Source organism: Carassius carassius, chromosome 47 (genome assembly GCF_963082965.1).
Source record: "Carassius carassius chromosome 47, fCarCar2.1, whole genome shotgun sequence".
Taxonomy (NCBI): Eukaryota; Metazoa; Chordata; class Actinopteri; order Cypriniformes; family Cyprinidae; genus Carassius; species Carassius carassius.
Window position 1 is genome coordinate 8,320,425 of NC_081801.1, and position 27,493 is coordinate 8,347,917.

General features: G+C 38.2%; 1 protein-coding gene across 1 annotated transcript; it reads left to right on the forward strand.

Annotated features, from left to right (window-relative positions):
- Positions 1 to 545: 545 nt before the first annotated feature.
- LOC132130762 (sarcoplasmic/endoplasmic reticulum calcium ATPase 2) lies at positions 546 to 26,391 on the forward strand. The gene is made up of 20 exons (XM_059542560.1): positions 546 to 1,184; positions 1,632 to 1,649; positions 1,739 to 1,821; positions 5,227 to 5,331; positions 8,394 to 8,532; positions 15,811 to 15,891; positions 16,658 to 16,743; positions 17,112 to 17,576; positions 19,815 to 19,903; positions 19,992 to 20,094; positions 20,442 to 20,573; positions 20,734 to 20,853; positions 20,997 to 21,215; positions 21,297 to 21,632; positions 22,278 to 22,498; positions 23,010 to 23,212; positions 23,345 to 23,430; positions 23,525 to 23,658; positions 24,940 to 25,057; positions 25,268 to 26,391. The coding sequence occupies exons 1-20, from the start codon at positions 1,067 to 1,069 to the stop codon at positions 25,535 to 25,537; spliced, it is 3,126 nt and encodes a 1,041-aa protein (XP_059398543.1). The 5' UTR covers positions 546 to 1,066; the 3' UTR covers positions 25,538 to 26,391.
- Positions 26,392 to 27,493: the final 1,102 nt, after the last annotated feature.

Below are 27,493 nucleotides of genomic sequence, written 5' to 3' on the forward strand. Positions count from 1 at the left end.
AAAATAGTAATAGAAAATATATATTCATATAAATTATACATTTTTTACAACATTTCTCATTTTCAATTAGTTTTATTGATGTAATAAAATAATAAATAAAAAATATTAACATTAAAAAGCAACAACTAATAACAATGACAAAATTAGCTACTAAAGCTTTCAAATTAAAATAAAAGATATATAACTGAAAACTATTTCGAACTATTAATAAAAGCTATAATAGTATATCAATGTTATTTTTTTCATTAACTGATATACTATTATTATATGCGGATTTTAGCAAACGGGCAGCATTCAGCTTTCACTGTCGCCACCTACCGGCGTCACTCTGTGAATGTGTCGGTGAAGGAATCTTTTTGGTTAACATGTTTAAAAGATTCGAGTCTGTTGCATTAATCAAAACTCCCCTCTCTATCATCATAACATTATGCACATCAGGGACATTTGTTTGCTACACTACACCCTTCTTCGTTGGATCTGGAGTGACGGCGGCCAAGAGGGTCAGCTGATCCACACTGACGTGACGAAGAAAAGTCAAAGGAACGGGATTTCCGGAGACCGCGCAGCCAATGAACGCATTCCACATGCGGACAGCGAGAGCAGTGCATGCGGATCAGGAGAGCGGCACAGCGGAGACACGCGATTGGTGCTAGAGCTGCGAACACCGGCACTGTGCTGCAGTTTACAGGAACAAGCCGAGGATAGACCCGAAAGACTATTTAAGTGCTTCGTTTGGTTATTTAGCACATTATAAAGACACTAGAACTCCCGGCAGGTATCGAAATAACTTAAAAGATCAAGAACAAGCAGCGAGTTTGCGATGCGCGTTGTGTAATTTTTGGTTGAATTAGTCCGGGTTTTTAACTTTTCTTCTCATTAAACGCCAGAATTAAAAAGTTAACATTGGCTTTTACCGTATACTGTTTATCTTAAGTCACTGCGGTGGTTTTTGGATCAAGTTTTTCGTGGGTCCGAAGGTCTTGGTAGTCAGGACTGAAGGCTTTGAAGAAGCGTGTTTGTGGGGGGTTGCGAGTCCGTTCATAATCAGCGTGTCCGTCCGTTCACGATGGAGAACGCACATACGAAAACCGTGGAGGAAGTTTACAGCCATTTCGCCGTGAACGAGAGCACAGGGCTCGGCCTGGAGCAAGTGAAGCGTCAACGGGAGAAATGGGGACCGAACGGTGAGTGAGTGAGCATGGCCCGGCTAATGCTAACAGAGTGAACTGGGATTGGCAGTGCAATAGAAAGCAGAGAGGTTTAGATGATTTCGCAATGTTCATATAGTGCAAGAGCATTGTTAGGCCCGTGAAAGAGCAGGCGCACATGCGGCGGTATTCGTTTCATCAGCCGGCATGTGTCCGAAATGAAGGCGCGTGACGTCACTGCTGCTCGCCACCAGCGAGTATTCTTACATATTTGGCCAGAAATTAGTGTTGTGGATGTAAACAACCTGTTTTGTTACTCTTGTATTTGATTAGATCACCCCCCCCCCCCCCAGTGAAGTTAAAATCTAAATGGTCTTATGCTGTTAAACCTAAATGATGCAGATGATTTTACTGTACCTGAACTTTCAGGATCTAATGTTTTTTTTTATCTCCCCATGCTGTGAATCTTTGGCTGACCCACAGAATTGCCTGCGGAAGAGGGTAATCTTTTATGTTTTTTTAACGCCGCCTTTTATGCACTTCACACCATGCTCTTTATTATCACCATATTCACATGATTTTGTCTTCAGGAAAATCACTGTGGGAGTTGGTGGTGGAGCAATTTGAGGATCTTTTAGTGAGGATTCTTCTCTTGGCAGCTTGCATATCTTTTGTAAGTACCTCAAAACAGTATTATTAATAATAATAATAATATAAACCGTGCTTATTTAGCTTTCCATATAATCATTTCCCCAGCTCAATCTTTATAAGGTTAAAGGGATAGTTCACCCAAAAATGAAAATTCTGTCATTAATGATTCACCTTCATGTTGTTCCAAACCCATAAGACCTCCGTTCATCTTCGGAACACAAATTAAGATATTTTGGAAGGAATCTGACCCTCTCATAGACAGCAAGGGTCTTTAAATGATCAACGTCCAGAAAAGTAGCAAGGACATAAAATAAATCCATGTGACATCAGGTGTTCAACCGTAATATTACAAATTTGCGAGAATACTTTTTGTGTGCCAAAAAAAAAAAATCAACAATTTGTCTCCTCTGTGTTACCCTAGTACCATTTTAGAGAGTATCCACTGAACGCAAACGGTGCATGCTGTTCTGTGTCAGTTGCCCCATGTGGAAACGTTGTTTTCATTCATCAAAGTGCAAATAACGTAGAAAAGTAGTTGAGGAGACGAATTGTTGAATTGTAGTCTTTTTTTTTTTTCCTTTGTGCACAAAGTATTCTCGTAGCTTCATAATATTATGGTTGAACCCCTGATGTCACATCTATTATTTTCCCAATCTCCTTGCTACGTTTCTGGACATTGATCATGCAAGGACCCTTACTGTCTACGGGAGGGTCAGAGAGCTGTCGGAATGCAGCAAAAATATCTTAATTTGTCTTACAGGTTTGGAACGACACGAAGGTGAGTAATTAATGACAGAATTTTCCTTTTTTTGGTGAGCTAACCCTTTAAATGAGGGTAGATTAGATTGGATTCAAGGTTGTCATTGTACAGAGTACAAGTATGTTATAGTAAACATCTAACCAGAAGAGCAATTAAGCTTGTTAGTTTATTTGTTTGTTCTCCAACAATGGAAGAAAATAAGCCAAAGCATCGAACTTTGGCTGTCACCAAGCAACGTGAAATCTAAAAAACAATCTGGAAGTGCATGTTAGTGGAGTGGAGTTAGTTTGCTCATAGTGTTCTGTAATTACTCGGCTCCAGTTCCACTCAGGGTTTTCCACTCGGTCTTCAAGCGGTGCTTGGTCAAGCATTTATGAAGATTGAAACTTAAGTAATATAGCATATAAATAATGGTGATGTGCAAATCAACAAGCATTATCAGCCAATTGTAGTGTTGTTTTGTAATACACACACACACACACACACACACATCACATTATGGTTTTGTAGAACGGCAGTTTTGTTCAGTTTTTATTATTTCTATTTGGTTCATTAAGAGTTTTTGTGCTAAATTTTAATCTCAGCTTGAGATGAGAATACGTACCATGCTGAAAGGTATCTGGGAGTTTCATAAATGCTCAGGGTGAGATTTTGATCATGTTACAAAATGCTGTCGTTAGGCTACAAGGTGGTGATGTACGGTGGTTCATTTATGTTGTCTGGAGTCTTTAACACTCGTCTGTTCTGGATAATGTTTCACCGCTGGAATGGAAAGCATGGTGCAAGTCCAAGAGGGCTTAGAGTGCTCTCACTGAGAACATGGTGTAAAATACTCTGGCCCGGAGGTTAGCTTACTGTGTTAAACCGACTGTCATCCACTTCCTGTGTTTGGATCCGTGGGTGTGCAGAAAAATCTGTGTTTTTTTGTATCAGCATTGAAGATTATTGTTATTATAGCATGCTTGTTCATATGACCGATATATGAGGAGGTGGGGGTTGAGGATGGGAATGGCATCTCTTAAATCCTTTTGCTTTTGTTACTGGCTGTTTGTTTCTCATCTTCGCATCTGGCATCCAGTGTTGTGACATTACACAAATGTTACTGGCAATGGGAAAGTTGTTCTTCCAAAATCGGTCCTGTGTATTGTTTGAGAACTCTCTTAGGCCCCAACCACACCTGGCTATACACGGGTCTAAACAGGTCCAAACATGTTATACTTGCCCTCACTAAGGGAAGGGTGTTATTCAGTCAGTACACCACATGTCATCAGGACTAACTACAGCAACTGGAGTTTACAAGCAGTATAGATTTACTATCCTCTGAAAATAACTTAACATACAGCCATTATTGTCAATGTAGCTGGCAGTGTCCTCGTGCCCCCCAGCTCTGCATATCTCTCTAACACACCTGATTCAGATAATCAGCTCGTCAACAGTGAGCTCTGTGCATGAACCGTGTTTCCATTGACATAGTTCCTACATAGTGTTCATTGCTCCCTAGTCTCTGAACAGGGGAATTCTGTTAAAATTTACCTCACTTTGGAACATTCATTCACGGATTTGCACTGAGCAACGTCTTCACACACGGATGAGTGTGACATCATATACCCCTGTAAAAAAATTAAATTTAAATTCACGTCTTGCACACTTCGATGCACTTTGAATGGAACATATACGTTTGCTTCGAAATGGAAGAGAAGCTTACAAAATGTGCAGAGCAGGGGTGCGCGAGGACTGGAATAGAGAACCGCTGACCTACACAAACCCTAAACCTACACTCACAGTAGAATAAATAGTGTTGGTAGCATAACCTGCATTATTTGTTAGAACACCGGAACACGGAATCAGATTATATAGTAAGGGGTGTAATATTTGTCACACGCTTGAGGTATTTGGCCAAACACAATGCATTGGATAGCTGGCCAATCAGAGCACACCTCGCTTTTCAGAACGATGTGCTTTGTAAGAATCGACGCATTTCAGAAAGAAGCAATGTACATTGTGGAAAATGTGTTTTTTGAACCTTAAACCATATAAACATTTATTTTCACCAAAAACACAATGTTCTTTTAACAACATCATATGATCCTTTTAAGTTTTTGAAAAAAGTTTTGCACTCAGCAATGCTGCATTTATTTTTTGCATTCATTTTTTGTTACATTCTCAAACTAATCAGTGAGACCTCTTGTGTGGCCCAGGTATGGTCAAGCCCATAGAGTGTAGATTGATGAAAGCTGGTCTATCTTAATTGGATTACATAAAGTGCTCACTGGGCCTTGTCTGGACAATGTCAGCATGCCTGTAAATTTACATGGCTGGCTTGTTAAGTGCTCTGTCTCGGTTATGCTGCCTAGAAGTGGTTTGCATTTAACATAGTCATGCTTGAGAAGTTGCTGACATCAGTCTGTTTTTTGACACCAGGCATAAAACCACAAGTCCTGCCAAGTCTCAAGTTATAGAGAGAACTGCTTGAGGTACAAAAAAAGTGAAAACATGACACACTAAAAAGGTTATATGGTGACTTCCTCTTCCCTGGAAGACTCCTTTATGTTTTCATTCATTTGGTAATGTGTGGGTATTTGGCAAGCTTCCCCATTGGAATGAATGAAGTGAAAATGTAAATGAAATCCTGATTTAAACAGTGCTTATTTTTATGTTCTTTTATAGGTACTGGCCTGGTTTGAAGAGGGAGAGGAGACCATTACAGCGTTTGTGGAGCCTTTTGTAATATTGCTAATTTTAATAGCCAATGCCATTGTAGGTGTCTGGCAGGTAAGTTTGGACCACTTTTTCTTAAACTCCCTTATTTTATATTTTTTTCTGAACCGCTTGAACACTGGAAATACAATTATTCTGCTATGGTTACTTGTTTGTACAGGTCGAAGGAGTGTTTCAGTGTTGATATTTGATATTAAAATTTTGTGCTTATAGTTTCACTTAAAATATTTTGAGTTTGCTGAGGACAGATTGGACAAGTAATGTCCTATATATATATATATATATATATTTAAATATATATTTTATATATATATATATATAAATAAAAAATCACTAAATCCATATTGACGTGCTCCGCCAGTACTTTTGAGCACTTTGTTGTGTGAGAAATTATCATAGACTACCATTCAGGTTTGGTCAGTAAGTTTTCTTTTTTGTTAGAGGTGTTAAAAATGATCAGAAGTGACAGTAAAGGCATTTATATTGTTACAAAAGATCTCGGTTTCAAATAAATACAGTTCTTTTGAATGTTCTAGTCATCAGAATCCTGAAATCACTTTTTCCATTTTCAACACTGACAATTGTTTCTTGAGCACCATATGTTCAGCTTTGTCGTCATAAAAATGAAATTAATTTAAAAATACATTAAAATGGAAAACTGGTGTTTTAAATTATAACGTTTTTTCATGATATTACTATTTTTACTGTATTTTTGATCAAATAAACCCAGCTTTGTGAAAGCATAATTGGTTAGTATTTGTTATTTTAGTCTATATAATGGGATTTAAAGCTTTACTGTCCTCCAGACCAGCTGTTTCCCCACAGTTGTTTTCCGCAGGTAGAGCTCACTTGTTCTCAGGCTTTCAATTTTGTTTTAGATGCTTTACTATTGTGAATGTAGATTTTCTTGAACAGTGTAGTTAAGCCTTTTATGAAAATGAAAACATGTGGCCGTTTTCTTTCCCCTGCCCTTTTCTAAAGATCGTCCTGTTGTCCCTGTGGAATCCAGCGCAGAGCCAAGACCCTATTTTCTCCAGCACCTCTCAGCACATGTCCCAGATTTCTCTCTATCATTTTATTTTAGTCATCATTCATTACCCAGACTGCCGCGAGAATCCTCAGTCTTCTACTTTTTCAAATGGTCTCCTCAAAGGGCACAGCAGCGACACAGTGCTGAATGGCTTGGGCTGGAGTTTTACAAATTATATTAGTGTAAATAAACTGAAAGATTTTTTTTTAGAGCCTTATAGTACATGTCTGGTAGCTGTTTCCTGAGGTCTTTGTGCAGTTTTTCCTCACGGGTGGCCTAAGTGTTCACCTTATAGTTCTTTGGTGGATTGCTTCTCTAATGGCGGGTGTGATGTGAGAGGCAAGAGGACTTATCCTCTGGTCTATATGGCCACTTTTTCATTCAGAGAGGAGAGCAGCAGTTGCTAGCCCAGGGCAATCTTCAGTCCATGCACCTGCTCTGGTAGATTTACAGGCGAATTAAACATCTGCAGAAAAGGCATTCTTCTGTAGTAGTTTGTTTCCTTGCCACATTGACAGAGTACTCGATATATGAATGAAATTCATTTAATGAATTATTTCACTGAATTTAATGACTTTTGGCGATTGTTTTAACCTAAATCTAAATATTTGGTAGCGCCGTTCTGTTGGATAGACTCCCTGCCTGAAACCAGTGTGTTTTTTAAGGCAGTGCGCTCTGCTTCTTTGACGTATGAATCAAAAGTGTTCTTACAAAGTTAGATTGGCCTTCCTCATTTCAGTTCTGCTCAGATTAACTGTGAAATGAGTATCGCGAGGCCTCAGGAGCCAGATCGTGTGACTCTATCTGCCTTTCCGCCCTCTCTGCTTTATTTCTCATTAACGTGGTGCACTGAAGTCATCTCTGTCTAGCTAGATCTGAATATTATTACTGATGCACATCACTGTGGTTAGAATGATTTTTAGTGTGATGTACATTACTACAAAGTATATATTTTTTTATATATATAAAAAACCTTGCTTATTAGTCATCTATTGAGAAGCGATGCTGAGATGCTTTTTTTGTGGTAAGTGTATTTATAGCTTATTGCCTTAAATGTCTTGGTTATCCCCCTTTTAGTTTTTTTTTGCCCTTAGGCACGCCAGCTTTGTTTGTTAGACTTTGTGTTCCCATCATACAAGAGAAACCACAGGAAGTTCACTGCCAAATGCTCTGCCAACCAGGCTACCGCTATTAATAATTGTGTCCCTGGGGATTAATCGTGTTGAATGCATAAAAGGTCACTTTAAATGCAAAGTTTTACTTAAGAATAAGCACTAGAGGTCAGCTTCAATGGGAGTTTTGTTTTCTTTCAGTCGGATAAGCTGGTGCCTCAGTCATCCAAGACTCAAATTCTTATAGTGTGGTGAGCCATGGATTGTTTTACCATTTCTAGTTGCCACTGATCTGAGCTTTGCAGATTTGTATTTTGAACAGCTGTTCTACATGAAAATGAAATAGTTTGACAAATGTAGTTTTAGCTATTATTAATAATGTAGTCTTGTGGAATAAAGTGCACAGATTTATAGCCTAGGCTATAATAAATGTATAGCATATTTATGTCCAATAAATATAAAAAAAAAAATTGACCAGAGGGTTTCAAAGACCTTCAAATACGATGGTTGTTAAAGGAACCCCATCAGTGTGAGAAAACGTTTTAATTTTTAAAAATTTCTTTTATTCATTTTAAAGTGTCAAATGATCCATCAGAAACCATTCAAATGTTTATTTGATGTTGAAGAAACATTTCTTCTTATCCATGTTGAAAACAGTGGCTCCTTATTTTTTGTGGAAACTGTGATACATTTCTTTTCAGGATTCTTTGGTTCTAAAGGACAGCATTCATTTGAAATGGAAGTCTTTTGTAACTTTTTATGTCAGTCACTTTTGATTCATTTGATGTGTCTGTGCTGAATAAATGTATTACGGTAATATATAATTATTTTCTCTGAATGTTTCTGTTGAACCCCAGCCCCTGGATCCTAGTTTGAAAACCCCTCTTATGAATAAGTTCTTATGCTTTTTTGTGCCTGCTAGAATGTCCCAGAAATCTAAAAATGTCTAATTTCCATTCATGTTCTTTTTGCAGGAAAGAAATGCAGAAAATGCCATTGAGGCCCTAAAGGAGTACGAACCTGAGATGGGCAAGGTCTATCGCCAGGACAGGAAGACTGTACAGAGGATCAAAGCCAGGGACATCGTACCCGGGGACATTGTGGAAGTTGCCGGTAAGAATTTTAAGTGACTATTCTCAATGTAAAATTCAGCCTGGTGACAGTGAATTCTTAGCAGCAGGATCTAATCAGCAACAGGTGTAAAGCAGCCAGTGTTATCATCCATATGGTACGGCTGCTGTGTGAACAGGCTGCTTTCCCAGTGGTTTAGGCTTACAAAGTCACTCTCTCTGAACCTTTGTGTGTGATCACACGGTGGCCTCGGGAGAGATTGTGTTTCATGGGTTTTGTAGTAAAGATTGAATTAACTAATTACTTTGTGATGTTCATTTTCATCTAATTGCCACCCATTAATTTTTCTGAAATTAACTTCACTTTGTAGTGCTTGAGAAAGCAAGAAATGCTTATGTTGTGTTTTTGTGTTTCCTTTGCTTTTTGTCTTTGTGACTCATGAGGTATTTTGAGTTTCACAGTTTTCTGTATAACCAACTAATTTTTTAATAAAACAGGAAGTTGAGGTGGTATATATTAGACTTATTCTCACCAAGCCTTTCGTTTATTTGATCAAAAACACAGTAAAAATTATAGTAATAAAAAAAAAATCATAATTTATATAATATTTTAAAATATAATTTACTCCTGTGATGGTAAAGCTGAATTTATCAGCAGTCATTACTCCAGTCTTTAACGTCACATGATCCTTTAGAAATCATTCTAATATGTTGATTTGCTGCTTAGGAAACGTTTCTTGTAAATTGTTAAACCATAATGTATTTTTTGGGATTCTTTGAATGGCAATTTTAATACAACAGGATTTATTTAAAATATTTTGTAACATAGTGAATCTCTATATCAGTGGTTCTTAACTCCAGTCTTTGTGCACCATCGCTTTGCATATTTTGCATGTCTCTCTTAATTGATGACAAAATTGATGAGGTGTTAGCTCAAAAGCTTCAGGTGGAGTTAAATAGCTGCTTAGTCACAATAAGGTGAAACAGGCAGTGCTGAGAGCTGAGCTACATGATACAGCAGAGCCCCCATCAGCAGGATGGGGACTGGAGGTCTCGATGTGCTCGACGTCACTGATTAATACCCTGCGGTAGTGCAACCAGGTGAGTGTACCTGTTACATAACCTGTGAGGGGTGCCTAAATGGATTGGTCATGAAAAATTAAACCCTCCACTATACTTCTGTGTGGGTGGCAGAGTTGCTAAGGTTAAATCTAAGTGATGATTTTTTTTTTTATGCTTTTCCAGAAGCTTGAACAGGGCTCCAGACCAAAAAAAAACTTTGGGTGGAAAAAAAAAAAGTAATTTGGCTCGCAAAGAAAGTTTCCCTTACTGTTGATTCAACCTTACACTTGGACTTTGTATACTTAATATATATTAATATGGGTTAAATAACCAATAATAAAATAAAATAAAAACTGTATCATGAATGTTCATCTTTATTTTTCCTTTTAAGTTAACTGTTTAATCTGTATAAGAATGTTTTAAAGTAGTGGTTCCTGGTTGATTTTGAATTGGACAACTAAGAAATGGCCGAGTTGCAAATGGAGTAAAAGCTCTGAATGATTCACTGAGCAAGTCTAATTTAAACCACTAACTCCCAAGCAATTTCAAGGGTTAATTCTCAACATTTTTGACAGGCTTGATTAAAAAGAATCAGTTCATGAGTCACATTTTCATGAATCGGACACCATGGCTCATGCTGTGTTCATAGTTGCATGCAAAAAAGCATACTCAAACATGATTATATTTAAAGAATCTTTGTGTGCTGCCACATGAGGGTTTCTTGACTGTAGCCAATGTTGACTAGATTTTAGGTTGTTTTTTTGTAGCATTTTAACAAAAAAAGCAGTCATTTGCAATCAGTTTAGTAGCAGTCTGGAGCCCCTTTTGCAAAAAATTATTTTATTTTTTCTTTTCTTACAGAGCTTAAATCTAAGGCATTTTGAGAAGGGTGGAATAGTCTTTTCCTGTGTTACTGGGGGTTTAGATGCTGATGTCCTGCGTCACTCTACAGCACAGTTTTGTTCGCTGCTGCAGTCAGAGGTGGAGAAAGAGAGAGAGAGCGAGAACTGCATTCCTTTTTCGCCTGGTGAAGGAGAGAAGGAGGTCATGGAGGGGTCTGATTCTCAAACTTTATAATGGGAGGATATAGCTGGGTAAATGGATTTGGGTTAACCTTTCGTTCATATTGGCAAACGGTATAGCGGATAGACTGTGATGAAGGGAGTGAAGGAAACAAAGAGGGAGGTGACTGCAGGGGGAAAGGGAGTCTCGTGAGTGGAATGTAAAGTGTCTGTATTGAGGCAGTAGCTGTGTAGCCTCGCCGTCGAGCGACACCAGAGCTCACAGCGGATTTTGCATAAATCTTCAGCATCCACGTTCATCATCCAGCCTCTGCTCAGATGTCGCTGAACTGTCCTTCAGCAGATGGTGCAGTGATGTTTGAAAAGCATTGATCTCCTGTTCCCTCGTGAGGTCTCCGTGACGTATTGTTAATCAAAGCTGCGGGGTTTGGAATGTGACGCAAACGCTGCATGACGCAGGGAAATAAAAATATTTTTTATTAATAAGTAATAAGTAATAAATTGTTTTAAAATATATTAAAATAAGAATTGTTGTAAGGTCATATTATCGTTGCTGTGTTTTTGATCAAATTTATCATACTAATTAAATTTTTGAATAGTAGTGTAACTATATAAACACACTGAGTTGCTACATGCTGAGTTATCTTTATACTGTCACTCATACTTAGTATTTTTGCATATGAATATGCTCCTAACTTTTAAGTATTAAACATCAACATGTAACTCTTCTCACATTGTTTGTGCTAGAGACATAAGTTATACATAATCCTCCAGCAATCTGAGAACATCTAACTCCTAGCATAGCAGCACTAAAGCCCTGCCCCATCGCTCCGTTATCCTGTTGAAATCTGCATCATCTTGCTAAATCGGTGAAGATGTAGCAGTAGATTGCTGTATATTTATATCCTACCTCGGCTCTTAAGAAGGTGAGTCATAAACTCTAGTCCATGTAGCTGCTTGTTTCACTTTGCTCTCATGGAATAATTACCTGGAAAGCCTGTGCTGGAGATGGCAGCCTCCCACATCTCCATGTCATTATTGGCGTCTTTTGTACATCTGCAGGCTGATAGCATGTAAAATAAGGCAGCATAATGGCATCAAATTCCAAACATCTGATCTATTGGAGGCATATCCTGTCATCTGCAGACCAGCAGCGATATTGACCATTTAGTTGTGTGTAGCTCCTCTTCCAAAATGCAGTGAAAGGTCTTTGTTTCAGAGCTTTGCTGCTAATGCTGAACTGAATGGATTTCGAAAGTTTTAAAGTCATCATCCATTATGCATTCTTTTTGAGAACATGTCTGCCTAGGGAGTTCCAGAAGTTGGTGGTGCGAAACACTTGTTAATGAGTTCTATATCTTATATTTGATTCCCAATGAAAAAAATTCTTAAAACTGTAAAATAAGGTTTTGGAAACTAGACAGTTTATGATTACTACTTTATGCTGATAATACAATTAACATTGAGTCTAATGTGTAACAGTGACTGTAAAATATGTAGTTATTTAATTTTTTTGTGGCTACTTTAATTGGTCATTTGGCTAGTTTTGGGCTACTTTTGATAGGGCAATGGGTTAGTTTTGCTTGTTACGCAGATCTGGCTGCCCTCTCTTGAATGTGTTTTTTTTTTTTTTTTTTACTTAAGTTGACAAAATCTACCAGTACTGTAAGACAGAAATACATGTGTGAAAGCTACAATCTATGAAACAATCCTTATCTTATGTAATCCTCTTAAAAAATGTATCTTATTTCAAGAATTTGGGGAATTTAAATGGGGAAATAAAGAGATTTTTGCAGTGTAAACACCTCATTGCGTAACCATTCTAGACTTGTAAACTATTGACATTTATCTTATCTATTATCTTATTGATCTTACTATGAATGATTCATCCTTGCATGTTTAATTATTATAAAGCATTTTATAAGCGCACACAGTATTAGTATGGAAGAAAGTAAGAAAGTTTCTGTCACTAATTCTGTTCTGTTACATCTCAAATTTGGTCCACTGTCTTGAAACATAAAATTAAACAAAATTGAAACATTAAAAGTGCTCCGTGTCAGAGCTAAAAATGTATGAAATATAGTTTTCTTTTACTGCACATTCAAATTTGATTATCTCAACCACTGAATCAGTCACATGACTTTTTCTTTTTGATTCAGTCACTATTCTCTTAATCGAGGCCTCACCTTGAGGGACATCAGTGTAGTAAGACATTAGAGACTTGTCGCAGGAGGATTCTGGGGGGTGGGGACAAGTGTAGACAAGTCCCTGTTGTCCCCAAAGTAATATGGTACAGCACAATGTGCTAATGCAAGCCACTTGAGCAGTTGACCTTTAAAAAGGGCCAATAGAAAGTTATAGAAATATTAGCTGACTGCTTCTGACACTTGCTAACCGCTGCAGTGTGAATGTCAGTCACGTCTGAAAGAAGGTGACAAGCAGCCAATGTAAACTAGCTTTTTTGGTTTTAAATGCATCGTATGACTTCCTGTCCACAAATTAATGTTGTCTTCCTCCCAGTGACACTTTTTCCTCCAAGTCTTCCAGCTTCTAAATTTACTGTGCCCTCGGTGCTAATAAACCAAGATAGTTTCCTTTGCTATGGTTATGGCTCTGACTCATGGGAATCATTCTTAGAAGTACTAAATCAAGGTTACTCTGCAATCGCTCAGGTGGGGCATTTCATTGTGCATTAAACTCTGCATCACGACCTAAATGAAGACCTTTAGCCTAAACAACCACCCTGTCCCGGTAGAAAGCAAGTGAGAGCGTGAATGAAGGACGGAGACAGGATGTGCAGTTAAAAGTCGACATGATTTGACGAGATAAATAATCAGTGAGCCAGATGGCCGCTCTCATTTTTTCTTGTTTAAAGGGGAGGTGTTCTGCTCTTTGTCCTCTCTTGCTGTCCTCTGCAGGCATCGGTTCAGTCCCATTGGCAGCAGTGGGAACAGGCTTTTGGAGGACAAGTTGTCTGTATGACAGGGAGCATATCCGGCCCTGTGTGTTTACGTGCTCGGGTCGTCGCTGCACTTACAGCCTCTCACTGTCAGTTCCCTCGAGAAAAGCTCCCATGGGAGCTCCAGCAAATTCAGACTGCTTGGGAAGGAGTGTTCTTTGTGCAAACCAACCAAAGGCAATCAGGGACAATGCAAGGAACTGTTGATGCTCCCTTTGAAGAAGGGATTAGACCCTCCTAAACTTTACTTACTAACATGTTTGTTAGTGGGAAAGATGTCCCTTATGTTTTCTCAAAAAATATGAGCTAATGTCAACTAGGGTTGTATGCTCGCTTAAGTATTTCACAGTACAGGCTCTTTCTTTTCTTATGTCTTGATCATCCAAAGAATATCTTTGGCACAAAATTTTTTGTAGTTAAAACCACACGTGGAGTTAAAACCACATGCTGCAACCATTATCACGACTTAAATGAGCATATGCTGTTTCTCAGGAAGTCATTTAGCTTTTTAACTTGGTTGTTTTGATTCAGTGATTAGTGACCTTTTTTGTGTGTGTGTGTGTGTGTTTTGGGTTGGTATTTGTCTCTCTGAGCACCGTTAGATTAAATCATCTAGGGATCAATGATAAAACTCTAAGCTTTATAGTATAGCAGGCCTTTGACAATGTTTTTGAGCGTTCTTTTAATTAAAATGCCCGAGGCTTGTGCAATATTTTATTTTTTTTTACTTTCTAACTCATTGCAATTAACTAGTGTCACTAAAATAATATTAAACAGTCCAAAAAAGATTTTCTACGATCTATTATTGTAAGACTTTCTCTCCTTGTCTAACTTAAGTAGGTTACCTTGTTACATGACCTTTTTCTAACTTGAGGTATATATCGGGATTATGTTCCACATTCTTTGGTTTAGTTTAGGGGCATTTTAAATGTGTATTTTTATAAATGGGATCATAGAAATGTTATTTTTGAAATCCGGAATTCTCTTAGAGCAGCACTGAGTGCACTTCACTGTCTAAGTGTGTGGTTAATAAATCTATTAAAGCATGTTCAGTGGCAATGGATCTAATCTATTGCACAAAATGTGCTGTATATGTCAACTATATATATAGTTTGTAAGTATTTTAAAGCCCTCTACATTCTATGGACTAATAGTTTCATCTCAAACTAAATCGTTTTACATTGAGTGTTAGCTTGACCATGCACCATAGTTCATATCAAAATATCTTTTCCATTTTTGGACCTGTTAGTTGTTGGTCTGATACCACCCATCATGCCACCCGTCACTTGCATGTTGGTGAAACCTTAGTCCAGATAAGGCAAAGCTTCCAGGACCATATTATTTAACATTCTTTTCACCTAGAACATCTTGTGAAAAGATGCTTCGTCATTGCCTGCCCTTTAATAAACTCGATTTACATGTCAAGCAGCAGCTTCAAACAGACGCCATCTCAAATTACTAATAAACGTCAAGTATCTTAGCCAGCTCAAGTATCAGTCACCTTACTCATTAAGAGATTTGTTTGGAAAAGATTAAGGTATTTACATTTGCTCTTTTCCTAGTAGCAATTACTAAACCCCCCTCTGTTTGTGGAAAGAGTGAAGTGGAGTCTATTTTTGTCCCAAGTAAAACAAGAATGTTTCAAAGCTTTTGACGCTGTTCATTAACCTCTTCAGTGTAGGTCCTGTCCAGAAAAACGTTGTTGGAGGCTTTTCTCTAGTGTGTGTGCCAAATAAATATTTCTCGATTGTGATCTGCAGATTCACAACAAAATCTGTAGATGCTGAGATTGTCCTACTATGTGACTGGATGAGATGAAGGATTGCAGTAATTCTTGTGATATTTTGTTGGGTAAAGCTTGCTTGAGAACTTAGCAAGTGCGCCTTAAAAGGTTTCTGGGGAAAAAAAACTTGACCCAACCACACCCCATGATAACATGGTTTGTAATGTTTTCTTTTTAGATGAGTGATGTATTTTTGGCCTTCATTTCATCCTTTGAAAGCACAATCCATTATCGTCAATTGCCAAGCCATTAGGTGTAAAGCTTTCTTGGTGGTTCATGGTTTCGACTTGACACTGTGCTTTTCATTTGAAAGTGTAGTAGCACCTTTGCTTTGTAGTGGCACTTTACCTTTCTTCTAAAGTGTTTTGGCTCTTATTACGGTTTGATGTGCTCTTATAAATTTGGAACGGCATGACCGTGTTATTTTGGTTGGCCTTGTTCGCTTCAAGCACTGGATTTATCTCTGTCTAACAGCATGTTTTTGTTTCCCTTTAGTGGGTGACAAAGTTCCTGCTGACATTCGCTTGACTTCAATCAAGTCAACGACTCTGAGGGTGGACCAGTCCATTCTAACAGGTGAGAACAATGGCTTTACTAATTCAAGTTGACTTTTTAAATTTCACACGGGTGAAATTACTACGGACACTGCAGTGTTTTATCAGCAACAGGATGTGATGTCACGATCTAGGAATTCTGTTTTTAATAACATTCCATGTAGCATAAAATAAATTAATTTTTTTGCAGCCTTCAAAATGGTCTGTTCATGGAAGACAGCAGAGATGTTTAGTCTATTTTTCATATTTGTATAATTCTACAGTATCCTTTTATCTCATCACAAAACTGTGGTTAAATCAAATTTCTGTTCTATTGAACAGCAGTGCAGGAAGCATTGCCACAGTACGCTACCTTATAAAGTAAATTCTGTAGTTGATATGAGGTGGAAAAATATAGCCTTTTTTTTTCTTGAGAAGATTCAGTGCTTATTTTAAAGGGAGATCAGCTGTGCTCAGTCTCTGCAGTCTTCAGTTAGTGGGGAAAGACTGAAAGGAAGTGCTCTTGTAGGAGGCAGGTCTAGCATCACTGCCTTAATTGGTAAAAGTCTGTTCGTCTTCATGTCTTTTTAGCTGCTCCATCTATGTGTATTTTTTGGGGGGGGATTCTTTGCCATCCTGACCAGTACTGAACCATTTAATCAATTACGCAAATGCCCATCAAGGACTTAAATTTGGGCTCCCGACTGATGAACTAAAGAATCGATCTACATGTATTACTATAAGCTTAGAGGGCAGACAAGTAGTATCAGAGTTTTGATTTCACCAACTTGTCATTTGTTTCTTCACAGGAGAATCTGTGTCAGTAATCAAGCATACAGACCCTGTCCCTGACCCTCGAGCTGTGAACCAGGACAAGAAGAACATGCTCTTCTCTGTAAGTCAGGCCTCTGATGACTGCTGTCATCTTATTATTTGTGGTACCTGATAATGCAGAACTTATTATTAGTTGTGCTCATATTTAGTGTTAGATTTTTTTTTTCTCCTCAAAACTTCAAGTAGAGTAGTGTTCAAAAGTTTTTTGGGATAATCTAAATGTAAATATAAAGCAAACAAGCTGTGAAATATCCAATATTGGTTGATTCCAATTAAGAAACTAATATATTGTGCATTTTTATTTGCATGGTTCAGGACTACTTTTGTTTCTAGAAAACTTTAAGTAGAAATTAGATATTAGATTGCTTATATTGAATATGGTTATAATTTATAGCTTTAGAAAACTCACCTTTGACTTCATGTTAACAGGGTACCAACATTGCTGCAGGCAAAGCAGTGGGTGTAGTGATCGCGACGGGTGTGAACACAGAGATCGGCAAAATCCGTGATGAGATGGCATCCACGGAGCAGGAGCGCACGCCGCTGCAGCAGAAACTGGATGAGTTCGGCCAGCAGCTGTCTAAGGTGATCTCACTCATCTGCATCGCCGTGTGGATCATCAACATCGGACACTTCAACGATCCCGTTCACGGTGGCTCGTGGATCCGTGGGGCTGTGTACTACTTCAAGATCGCTGTCGCATTGGCTGTGGCCGCCATCCCCGAAGGCCTGCCCGCCGTCATCACCACCTGCCTTGCTCTGGGTACCCGTCGCATGGCTAAGAAGAACGCCATCGTACGCTCTCTGCCCTCAGTGGAGACCCTCGGGTGCACCTCCGTCATCTGCTCAGACAAGACCGGCACCCTGACCACCAACCAGATGTCCGTTTGCAGGGTGAGAATGCTGGGAATATTGTAGCCAATGGAAGTGAACTTTGATGAGCAGATTCGGGGCTCATCAAAGAGGAAAAAATAACTTACAACCCCTGGCTATTACAAATTTCAACGCTTGGCAACAGTGAGTCTGTTGTTGTTTAGAAATTTGCAGGCTGGGGTTCAGCCAAGAACCAAGAGCAATATTACTGCAGACAATTGGCTGAATAAAGAAAAAAGAAACATTTATGATTTAGCATTAGTCTTACACTGGCTTCAAACAAAAGTTGTGGGAAAACCGTTCAACTGCTTTTTTGATATTGGCATGATTAATTTATCCTTATCTTTACGCTCCTCGTGACCTTGTGTTGGACCACCCCAGGTTGTCCATGGATTGCCTTTAATGTTGTTTTCCTGTTTGACAGGGTTCATTTCAAAGGACAACATGGTTTATTTCTTTCTTTCTCCTCCCAACTTTCTGTTCTTCTCTCTTTCTTCTTTACAACCTTTACTGTGAGAGCTGATTAGTATGCGGTAGTCAGCTACTTGCAGGAGTGTTGCATAACTGACCTTGTGTGTGTGAGATCTGTTTGTGATCCACAGCAGCGCCTTCGCTGTGGGCTGTACTGTACACTCATGCAAGCCAAATGTATGAGGATGCTGATTTCAATCCGTTTTCTGCCTGTTTAGAGGTTGATGTTAGTACCAGGCTTGTTTTTATTTTAAATAGAGATGATTTCAAATAATATAATGCTTGATTTATTCTATAAATGCTCAGGATGTGGCTAAACCAAGATAATTTTTTCCCTAAATGTCCCGTTTGCCTATATGGGAAAGGGTGTTTCTAAAATTAGCAGCGTTTCAAGAGAATGGAATGTAATCTTGTTAACCCTAAGTATTAAACTTGTACTTGTATTAAACATGCAAGTCGTCCTGTACCGTTTCCGCTGCAGACACACGATACTTCTACTCTTGCATCTTACTGAGGTACCATAACTTTTCTAAGAGATCATATGTACTGGTCGACCGATTTTTTTTTTTTATATTAATGTTGAGAGCGAGGTGGCTGGTATATACAACATACATTTAATTTTAAAGATAACACATGCTGCAAATAAATTAGTTTATTTTACAAAAAACAAAAGAATTGAAATTTCAACATACATTTTTACTTTAGATGGAAATTGTATTTTCTCAAAGAAATAAATATAAAAAAAATAAATAGTAAACGCAGTAAGCAACCGTGCACAATTTCAGTACTGTCAGAATTACAGTTCTAGTTCAGCCAAGCTGAAAGATTTTGGCCAATGCCAATAATAATAATAATAATAAAATAATTAATAAAGCAAAGTATTGGCCGATATATCGGCCTTGGTAGAATGTAAAATGTGGTTAAAAGCCACAGAAATGTTTGATTTGTTAGTGAACAGTTCTTTGAATCTGTTCCTTTCAGTGAATCATTAAAACCTGTTCTGGTTTCAAAATGGTTTGAATGATTCATTAGTGACTTGTTCTTTTCTAGTGAAATGATCTTTCCTCAAATGATTGCATAGGTCATGTAAATATCAAGGAAATGTACTTTTTTTTTTTTTTTTTTTAAGTGCATGGAAACATGCTAAAAACCACATGCCAAAGTCATGATAAACACAACATTTATTTAAGCATCATATCAGCATGTTTTGCCAACCAAGCACCTCACAAGAAGTGTTAACTAGTTGGTTTCATTTTTCTATCATGTTTTTCAATTTCTTGCTATAGCTTATATCAGTTAATGTTCATGTTTGAGTTAATTTGCTAATCATGCCTTGTTTTTTCGCAGTGCCCAGCGCCTTCGAGATTAATGCCTGTCTCACTCTCTCTTCCCCACACACGTGTGCGTCTGTCTCCATCTTTTCAACTGGTGTCCACTGGGTTTTAGCACTACAGCAGGAACGCTGTTCCACTTTATCATCCCACTCGCTCTCATCTCTTTTATTCTCTTCTCTTTCTTGACAAATCAGGGGGCTCTGATCGTCTTCTATGCTTAAAATATCCTTAATGCTCATTTAATTGTTTCAGGAATTTTGGAGGGGTTTTAAAGCCCCTTTGAACTTAGGTTAAGTGAGCGTCATAAAGTGTTTACATCCTTGTATATCCAGGTCAGATGGAGAAGTGATGTTTTCATGAAATGCTGTCAAACATCAGACATGTTCTGTTGCGGATTGTTCTGCCACCTGCTGGTGTACAATTTGTTTGATTAATATTTTTGTTGTTGTTGCAGATGTTCATTGTTGATCAGGCAAATGGAAGCAGTTGCTCTCTCAAAGAGTTCACCATTACTGGCTCCACATATGCCCCTGATGGACAAGTGTGAGTTTGCCGGCCAACGTGCGCAATGACATCTCAAACTGCATGAGACACCTCTGTTGATCATCTTCTTTCCTCTCTCTTGCTCCAGGTTTAGTGAGGGTAAACCAGTAAAATGCTCCCAGTATGATGCTCTGGTTGAACTGGCCACTATCTGTGCTCTGTGCAATGACTCGTCTCTGGATTACAATGAGGTTTGTAATTTTAAAATGTTCTGGTAAATGCAGTATCCCAGTTTAGCTGAAATTGGCCATTATTGTTAATTTACATTTTCTGTCAACCAGTGGTCACTATTAATGTATTAATGCTGTTAACACATCTCAAAGGTCTATTTTCATGCAGCGCGTTGTAATCTTCTGATCACTTGATTTAGTTTTTAGAATTGTATGGTTCACATAAATTTTGTAAAATATTTTATAGAATCTTTTTGAATTAATAATATAATTAAATATTTGGTTTTAATGGAATTAATCATATTAATAGCAGTATAGAGTGCTTGCATGTTTTGAAAATGTTTCTAAAGAGTTTCTTTCTATGTCAGGCCAAAGGTGTGTACGAGAAGGTGGGTGAAGCCACAGAGACTGCCCTCACATGCCTGGTGGAGAAAATGAATGTGTTTGACACACAACTGAAGGGCCTTTCCAAAGTTGAGAGGGCGAACGCTTGCAACTCGGTAGGTTAGACATTTCCAACCGCAGAATTTGAGTTGGTTGCAACCCTAGTGGGTTATGTGGTTGTGGAAGGCCACATTTATTTCCAACATTTATTCATTATGGTGTCTGGTGTTTAATGTAACAGCAGCTCTCATATCCGATTAATTTATTGGATCTCAGGTCATCAAGCAGCTGATGAAGAAGGAATTCACTCTGGAGTTCTCTCGAGACAGGAAGTCCATGTCAGTCTATTGCACTCCCAACAAAGCTCACTCCTCCATTGGCAAGATGTTTGTTAAGGTAGCATCACACTTTTCAAGGAGGACTTTAGCACTCCAGTGTTTCATTTATCTGTTCCACGCAGTACTGCTTTATGTTTGAAATGTGATGTGATACAACAAAGTGCCTGCAGCTTCCTTAAACTCCAATATTTCTGGGTGCAGGGTGCTCCAGAGGGAGTGATTGACAGATGCACACACATTCGTGTAGGAGGGAATAAGGTTTCACTGACAGCAGCCATGAAAGAGAAGATCTTGTCTGTGATCCGAGAGTATGGCACAGGACGTGACACACTGCGCTGTCTCGCTCTGGCCACCCGCGACAACCCATTGAGTAAAGAAAGTATGGCACTGGAGGACTCAAACAAATTCATTGAGTATGAGGTGAGAAGGGCATTGCCATAACAAGGCTAATTTTGAAGTAATTCATTATAAATATTTATTAATAGTCTGTTTTTCTTTTAGACGGACCTGACCTTCGTGGGATGTGTGGGCATGCTAGATCCACCCAGAGCTGAGGTGGCAGCTTCCATCAAACTGTGTCGTCAAGCAGGCATCCGAGTCATCATGATTACCGGCGACAACAAGGGCACGGCCGTCGCCATCTGCAGGCGCATTGGAATCTTTGGAGACGATGACGATGTGTCAAGTATGGCCTACACTGGTCGAGAGTTTGATGATCTGTCTGCTGTGACCCAGCGCGAGGCGGTGCTCTCTGCCCGTTGCTTTGCCCGTGTCGAGCCATCTCACAAATCCAAGATTGTGGAGTATCTGCAGTCCTACGATGAGATCACTGCCATGGTAAACTAGAATCCAGTGAAATCATAACATGTACTCCTGGAATGATTTTTATATGTAGCCTACTAAGGATTTTTGAATGTTTTTAAAAATGTTTTGCATTCTCCAAAGCATTTATTTGATAAAAAAAAAAACAGTAAATGTTACAGTTCAAAATGTTATATTTTAATATATTTTCAAATGTAATTTATTCCTGTGATGCAAAGCTGAATTTTCTGCATCATTACTCCAGTCTTCAGTGTCCCATGATCCTTCAGAAATCATTCTAATATGCTGATTTGGTGCACAAGAAACATTCTTATCAATGTTGAAAACAGTTGTGTTACTAACAGTCATATTTTCTTTCAGACTTCTTTAATCAATAGAAAGTTAAGTGATATTTAGTTGAAATAATAAAAATCTTCTAAAATTATAATTTATAATTATTTTTATCATTAATTTATAACTTAACATTATAAATGTATTTACTTTGACTTGATCAATTTAATGTCTACTTGCTATAAAAATGTATAAGAATTAAAAAAAAACTTTTCAACTGTAGTGTATATTTGTATAAAATTTTAATTCTATATTAAATGACTACTATATTCTTCTAGTTTGTTGATGCTGTTCGATTCATTCTCTGCCACCCTGTGTTCATTCCCGCAGACTGGAGATGGTGTGAATGATGCACCTGCTCTGAAAAAGTCTGAAATTGGCATTGCTATGGGGTCAGGCACAGCCGTGGCTAAGACTGCCTCTGAGATGGTCCTTGCTGATGATAACTTTTCCACCATTGTGGCCGCTGTGGAAGAGGGTCGAGCCATTTACAACAACATGAAACAATTCATCCGCTACCTCATTTCCTCAAATGTCGGCGAGGTGGTCTGGTAAGGATCTTAACCTTTTGCTAACATTTCAGAAATGCGTTCTGTGATTTCATTGGCACGTCCACACTAAACTCTTGACTCTCATATAAAATTGGTCTTTAAATCCATTTTACTTGTAGACGTAATCTGAGATATTTACACTATTGTTAAATATCATGAGGTAAGATTTTTATAAATGTTTTTGAAATTAGTTTCTTTTGCACCTCAAGGCTGCATTTATTGTTCTTGCGTGTTAAACAGGGTTTTCAATGAGAAGACCCTGGTTGTTACATACCAGAGTGGTTATTATATAAAATGTTTGTTAGATTCTATTCTTTAAAATGTTTAATCGAGGTTTATGATTCATCCTATGCACCAGAATGGCTCAATTTAGTCTCCATTCTAAAAGTGATACTATATAAATGACAACACAGTGAAATTTATGCCTTGAGCAAACTCGGATCGCTGCCAAGGTCTTTTCAAGATTCTTCCAGTTGTTATCTAATCACAAAATACGTGTTCTCTCTGGCAGTATTTTCTTGACGGCGGCTCTGGGTTTTCCCGAGGCTCTGATTCCAGTTCAGCTTCTGTGGGTGAATCTGGTGACAGACGGTCTGCCTGCAACCGCACTGGGCTTCAACCCACCTGACCTGGACATCATGAGCAAACCCCCTCGCAATGCCAGAGAACCCCTCATCTCTGGATGGCTCTTCTTCAGATACCTGGCCATTGGCTGTGAGTGCACCACCTTTATTTATTTATTTATTTTTATTTAGCTTTCATTTTTTTATTTACCTTTTAACTTTAGTGTTTTTTTTGGTTAAAGAAAGTGAGAATGAACACATTGTTCTCCATGTCACCCTGTAGGTTATGTGGGTGCTGCTACTGTAGGAGCTGCTGCATGGTGGTTCATTGCTGCTGAAGACGGACCCAGAGTCACTATCTATCATTTGGTTAGAAACTCCCCTTAGATTTTTTTATGATCTCAAACAAATGCATTCTAATGTTTGCATTCGCTTCTAAATCATTGTTTTTTTATCCCCACAGAGTCACTTCCTTCAGTGTGCACCAGACAACCCTGAGTTTGAGGGGCTGAACTGTGAAGTGTTTGAGTCTCCCTATCCTATGACCATGGCTCTGTCTGTATTAGTCACCATTGAGATGTGCAACGCCCTCAACAGGTCAGTATCAGTAATGCACTGCAAAAGAGGAAATAAATTAAATAAAAAATAATGCTCCATTTATATCTGCTTTTAAGATCTATCCGATCACAGAGTGAAACAAAGCTGTATACACATGGAAGTAACTTTTGTAACAATGTGGTCAGATTTTGAATGGAGTTTTTTTTAAATGTTTTTTTTTTTTTCACTTATTTTTTCCATAAACAATATTGATAAAACACTTTGTTCATTTATATAGCGCTTTTCAAATTATATTATTTTAAAGCAGCTTTACAGAAAACGCTTTTTTTAAATGTTATAATTAGTAAGTAATCTGTTATCAGATACATGTGTATCAAATAATTTAAGGATAAAGGATAATATTTGACAGTTTGGTTAAAGTTTAATTTGGTCAAAATTGGCAAACATTTGTTACAATAAAAGATTCAAATAAATAATGTTTTTTAGAGGACACACATTACTTTTAAAGCAATGTTCTATGTGTTTGTCCCTGTCGTATAAACATTAAATATATAAAAAAAAATAAACCCCATTTGCACTTGTATTCAGCCATATCCACTTAAGAATATAATTATTTTTTTCCCCTCTTTTTTTTTTTTTTTAGCTCTATACAATAATGATTGTCAAAGCAGCTTTACAGTGTAAAGTAAGGGATAATGTTCATCCAGCTGGTTGTTATCGCAACTGGCTGGATGTACATTATCCCACTTATTACACGGCTACTTGCCACATAAGTAAATAATTACTTATTTGTCGGCAGCAGTGGCTCAGTGGTTCATGTAGGTTGTCTACAAACCGGAAGGTTGGTGGTTCAATCCCCGGCTCCACCTGACCAAGTGTCGAGGTGTCCATGAGCAAGACACCTAACCCCAGCTGCTCCCGACGAGCTGGATGGCGCCTTGAATGGCTGACACCACAGTCGGTGTGTGAATGAGTGTGTGAATGGGTGAATGTGAAGCAAATTGTAAAGCGCTTTGGATGGCCATGTGGTCTGTTGAAAGCGCTATATAAATGCAGTCCACTTACCATAATTAGACACAAAATATTAAGTTTTTCAGTTGAAGTTGGTTCATCGTTGATTAAGAGATGTTATCATCCAGCTCAGTTCAGTTCTCTTCAAGTAGTGTCTGTGCAGGCTGCAATGCAAGTCAGATTGGTTCTGGTGGTCTCGTCTTGTATAGGAGCTGAAATGGATTTTAATACCAGATGTGAATGGCATAAGTGTTGGATAATATAAATATGCAAACGGTCTCTTAGTTTCACAATGTAATCTTGTTGTAGTGTTTCCGAGAACCAGTCTCTGCTTCGCATGCCCCCCTGGGAGAACGTGTGGCTGCTAGGAGCCATCTGCCTCTCAATGTCCCTCCACTTCCTTATCCTTTATGTGGAACCCCTGCCGGTAAGATCAGTTTTAATCAATAAGATGATCAGTTTCTATGTATTTGTTCTTTTTATTCAGGTGGTTTTTTTTGCAGTGTTTTTAATTCCAATTTTTAATCTTTTTAACAGTTGTATTGAAAAATATATTCATATTGTTTTGCAATGAAACTGTTCTTCGTTTAGTAAATTTTCCATTTATTAGTTACTCTACACTGCATTTTCTCTACAGATGATCTTCCAGATCACCCCACTGAATGTGACCCAGTGGCTTATGGTGTTGAAGTTTTCCCTGCCAGTCATCTTGCTGGACGAAGTGCTCAAGTTTGTGTCCAGAAACTACCTGGACAAGCCCAAAGACCTGGACGGTCCCAAGAGCATGGCCTGTTCTCTCAGCACTTGCACAGAGGGCATTTCTTGGCCCTTCGTGGCTCTCTCACTCCCCTTGGTGTTGTGGATCTACAGCACTGACACTAACTTGGCCAAAATGTTCTGGTCTTGACTTAAATGAGCACAGATGTGTGAAGCTAGTGTGCACGCGTGTCTGTATGTATGGCTGTGCGTTTAAAGTGTGCCTCCGCTACAGAAATTGTGTACGAGAAGGACAGGAATAACACGAAAATAACCATGATCTAGAAATATAACCTTTTTTTTAACTGTCTGTTGGGGATTGAGGAGACCATACAGAACAGAAGTCTTCAAGTATTAGTGGCCATTAATAATCTTTTTGGACTTCTGGTTGGTTTCTTTTTGTTATTGCATTTTAATTAATCATGTGTGTCATGTCTCATTTCAAACTAGTATCAGTTATGAATCCAATTAGATTTTGCCCCAAATCATGTTCAAATGGCTAAATGGAAAAAGTGCTTATGTATAGACATTTAACACTATTTGATGCAATTGTTCATTTGTTATTATTTGTTCAATTTGCTAACAGAGCAGAGTGGGTAGGGTAGAAAAAAAAGAGAGCGAGAACAAGACAGAACTGTTAACTAATGTTTACCTTTGTGTCTTCGGTGTGAACATCACTCAGAGCCAATAGACAAGCATGGTGTTTCAAAGCAGCATGAGAAAGAGAGTGTGGGACTGAATGTTTGAATGCTTAACGGTCAAATCCTTAGATGAAAGCTGCATGTTCTGTATTTTGCATGCATTTTGTGTGGTTTTTCACTCATGATTTGTACGTGTGTCTTTTACTGTGTGTAATAACTTCCATTTGTATGGGTATACATTGTGGTTCCACTATTACCTGACACTTTTGATTAGTAAAGCCAGTTTTTCTGCTCTAGGCAGAGTACAGCTACCTCAGGACTGTCGGATTAGACTCTCTATGGTTGCTCACCCCCCCCACACACACACACACACTTAGCTACAATGATAGACAACACTGATTCCTTTGGCCCTAACAAATCTGTTTTAAGTTCTTTCTTTGTTTTCACTGTATTTTTTTAATTGAATGAAGTTGCATTAACTTAATTTAGGTGTTTTTGTTTTTGGGGAGGGTTGGGTTGGATAAAAGCTGTAAATGTTTGTGGGGTTAAGATCCGAGACAAAGGAGTAGAACATTTTACCAACAAAGGTTTAGGTGTTGCATTCAAAACATGAATTTTACACTGCAAAACCAAAATGTTTCATGCTATCTTTTTTTTCTACCTTTTAAGAAAATACACTCATGAACCATTTGAATTCAAATGCGTGTCTTCATGTTACAAGCTGGTCTGTTCCTGTAATGCAGCACGGCAAGTCTTAGGAGCAAATATACTTTAATAAATGGACTTAATGTAAAGAGATTTAGTTATGTAAATGAGCACAAGATTGACAGCTGGGAGAGGCTTCCTGTTTGGTCCTCACCAGCCAGTCTGGTAGTGGCCTGTATATTTGTACATATGCAGCACATAAACCCAAACGGTACAAAGTTAAAAAAAAAAATTTTTTTATTTATGAAATCGAGCTTTCTGGCATTTAGTTGTCCATTGCATCATACTAATTTTTGCTTGCTAAAATGGATGCATGTCCCTGACTATGCTTAGTGTGGAACTGTCAGTATTTTTTTCTAACAACCATAAACATTCCCTTAAAGTTACTTAGTCTTACTGACATTGTCGCTACACATTTCTCCGCTCCTTTTCACAGTGTTACGACTGTCCCAAAGCCTCAAGTTCTCTGACAATGGACCAACCCTGCTAACATGTAAATCTGCTAAAATCCCACTACGACTACTGTGGCTGTTTATAGCTGCATTAACACATGCCCATATTAGCTTGAATACATTCCACTGTTCTATTCCACTGCAATATATGCTGTTTTTAAGAAATATATAATATATTGTAAAGACCTGGTAAATTACCTGCGTGATTGTTTTCTTTACCCCATGTAATTTCAATCTTGTCTCCGAATGAAATGAATACACCATTAGTTTCTATTAGAATGGTCCGTACACTGTGTTCTGACTTGCTCA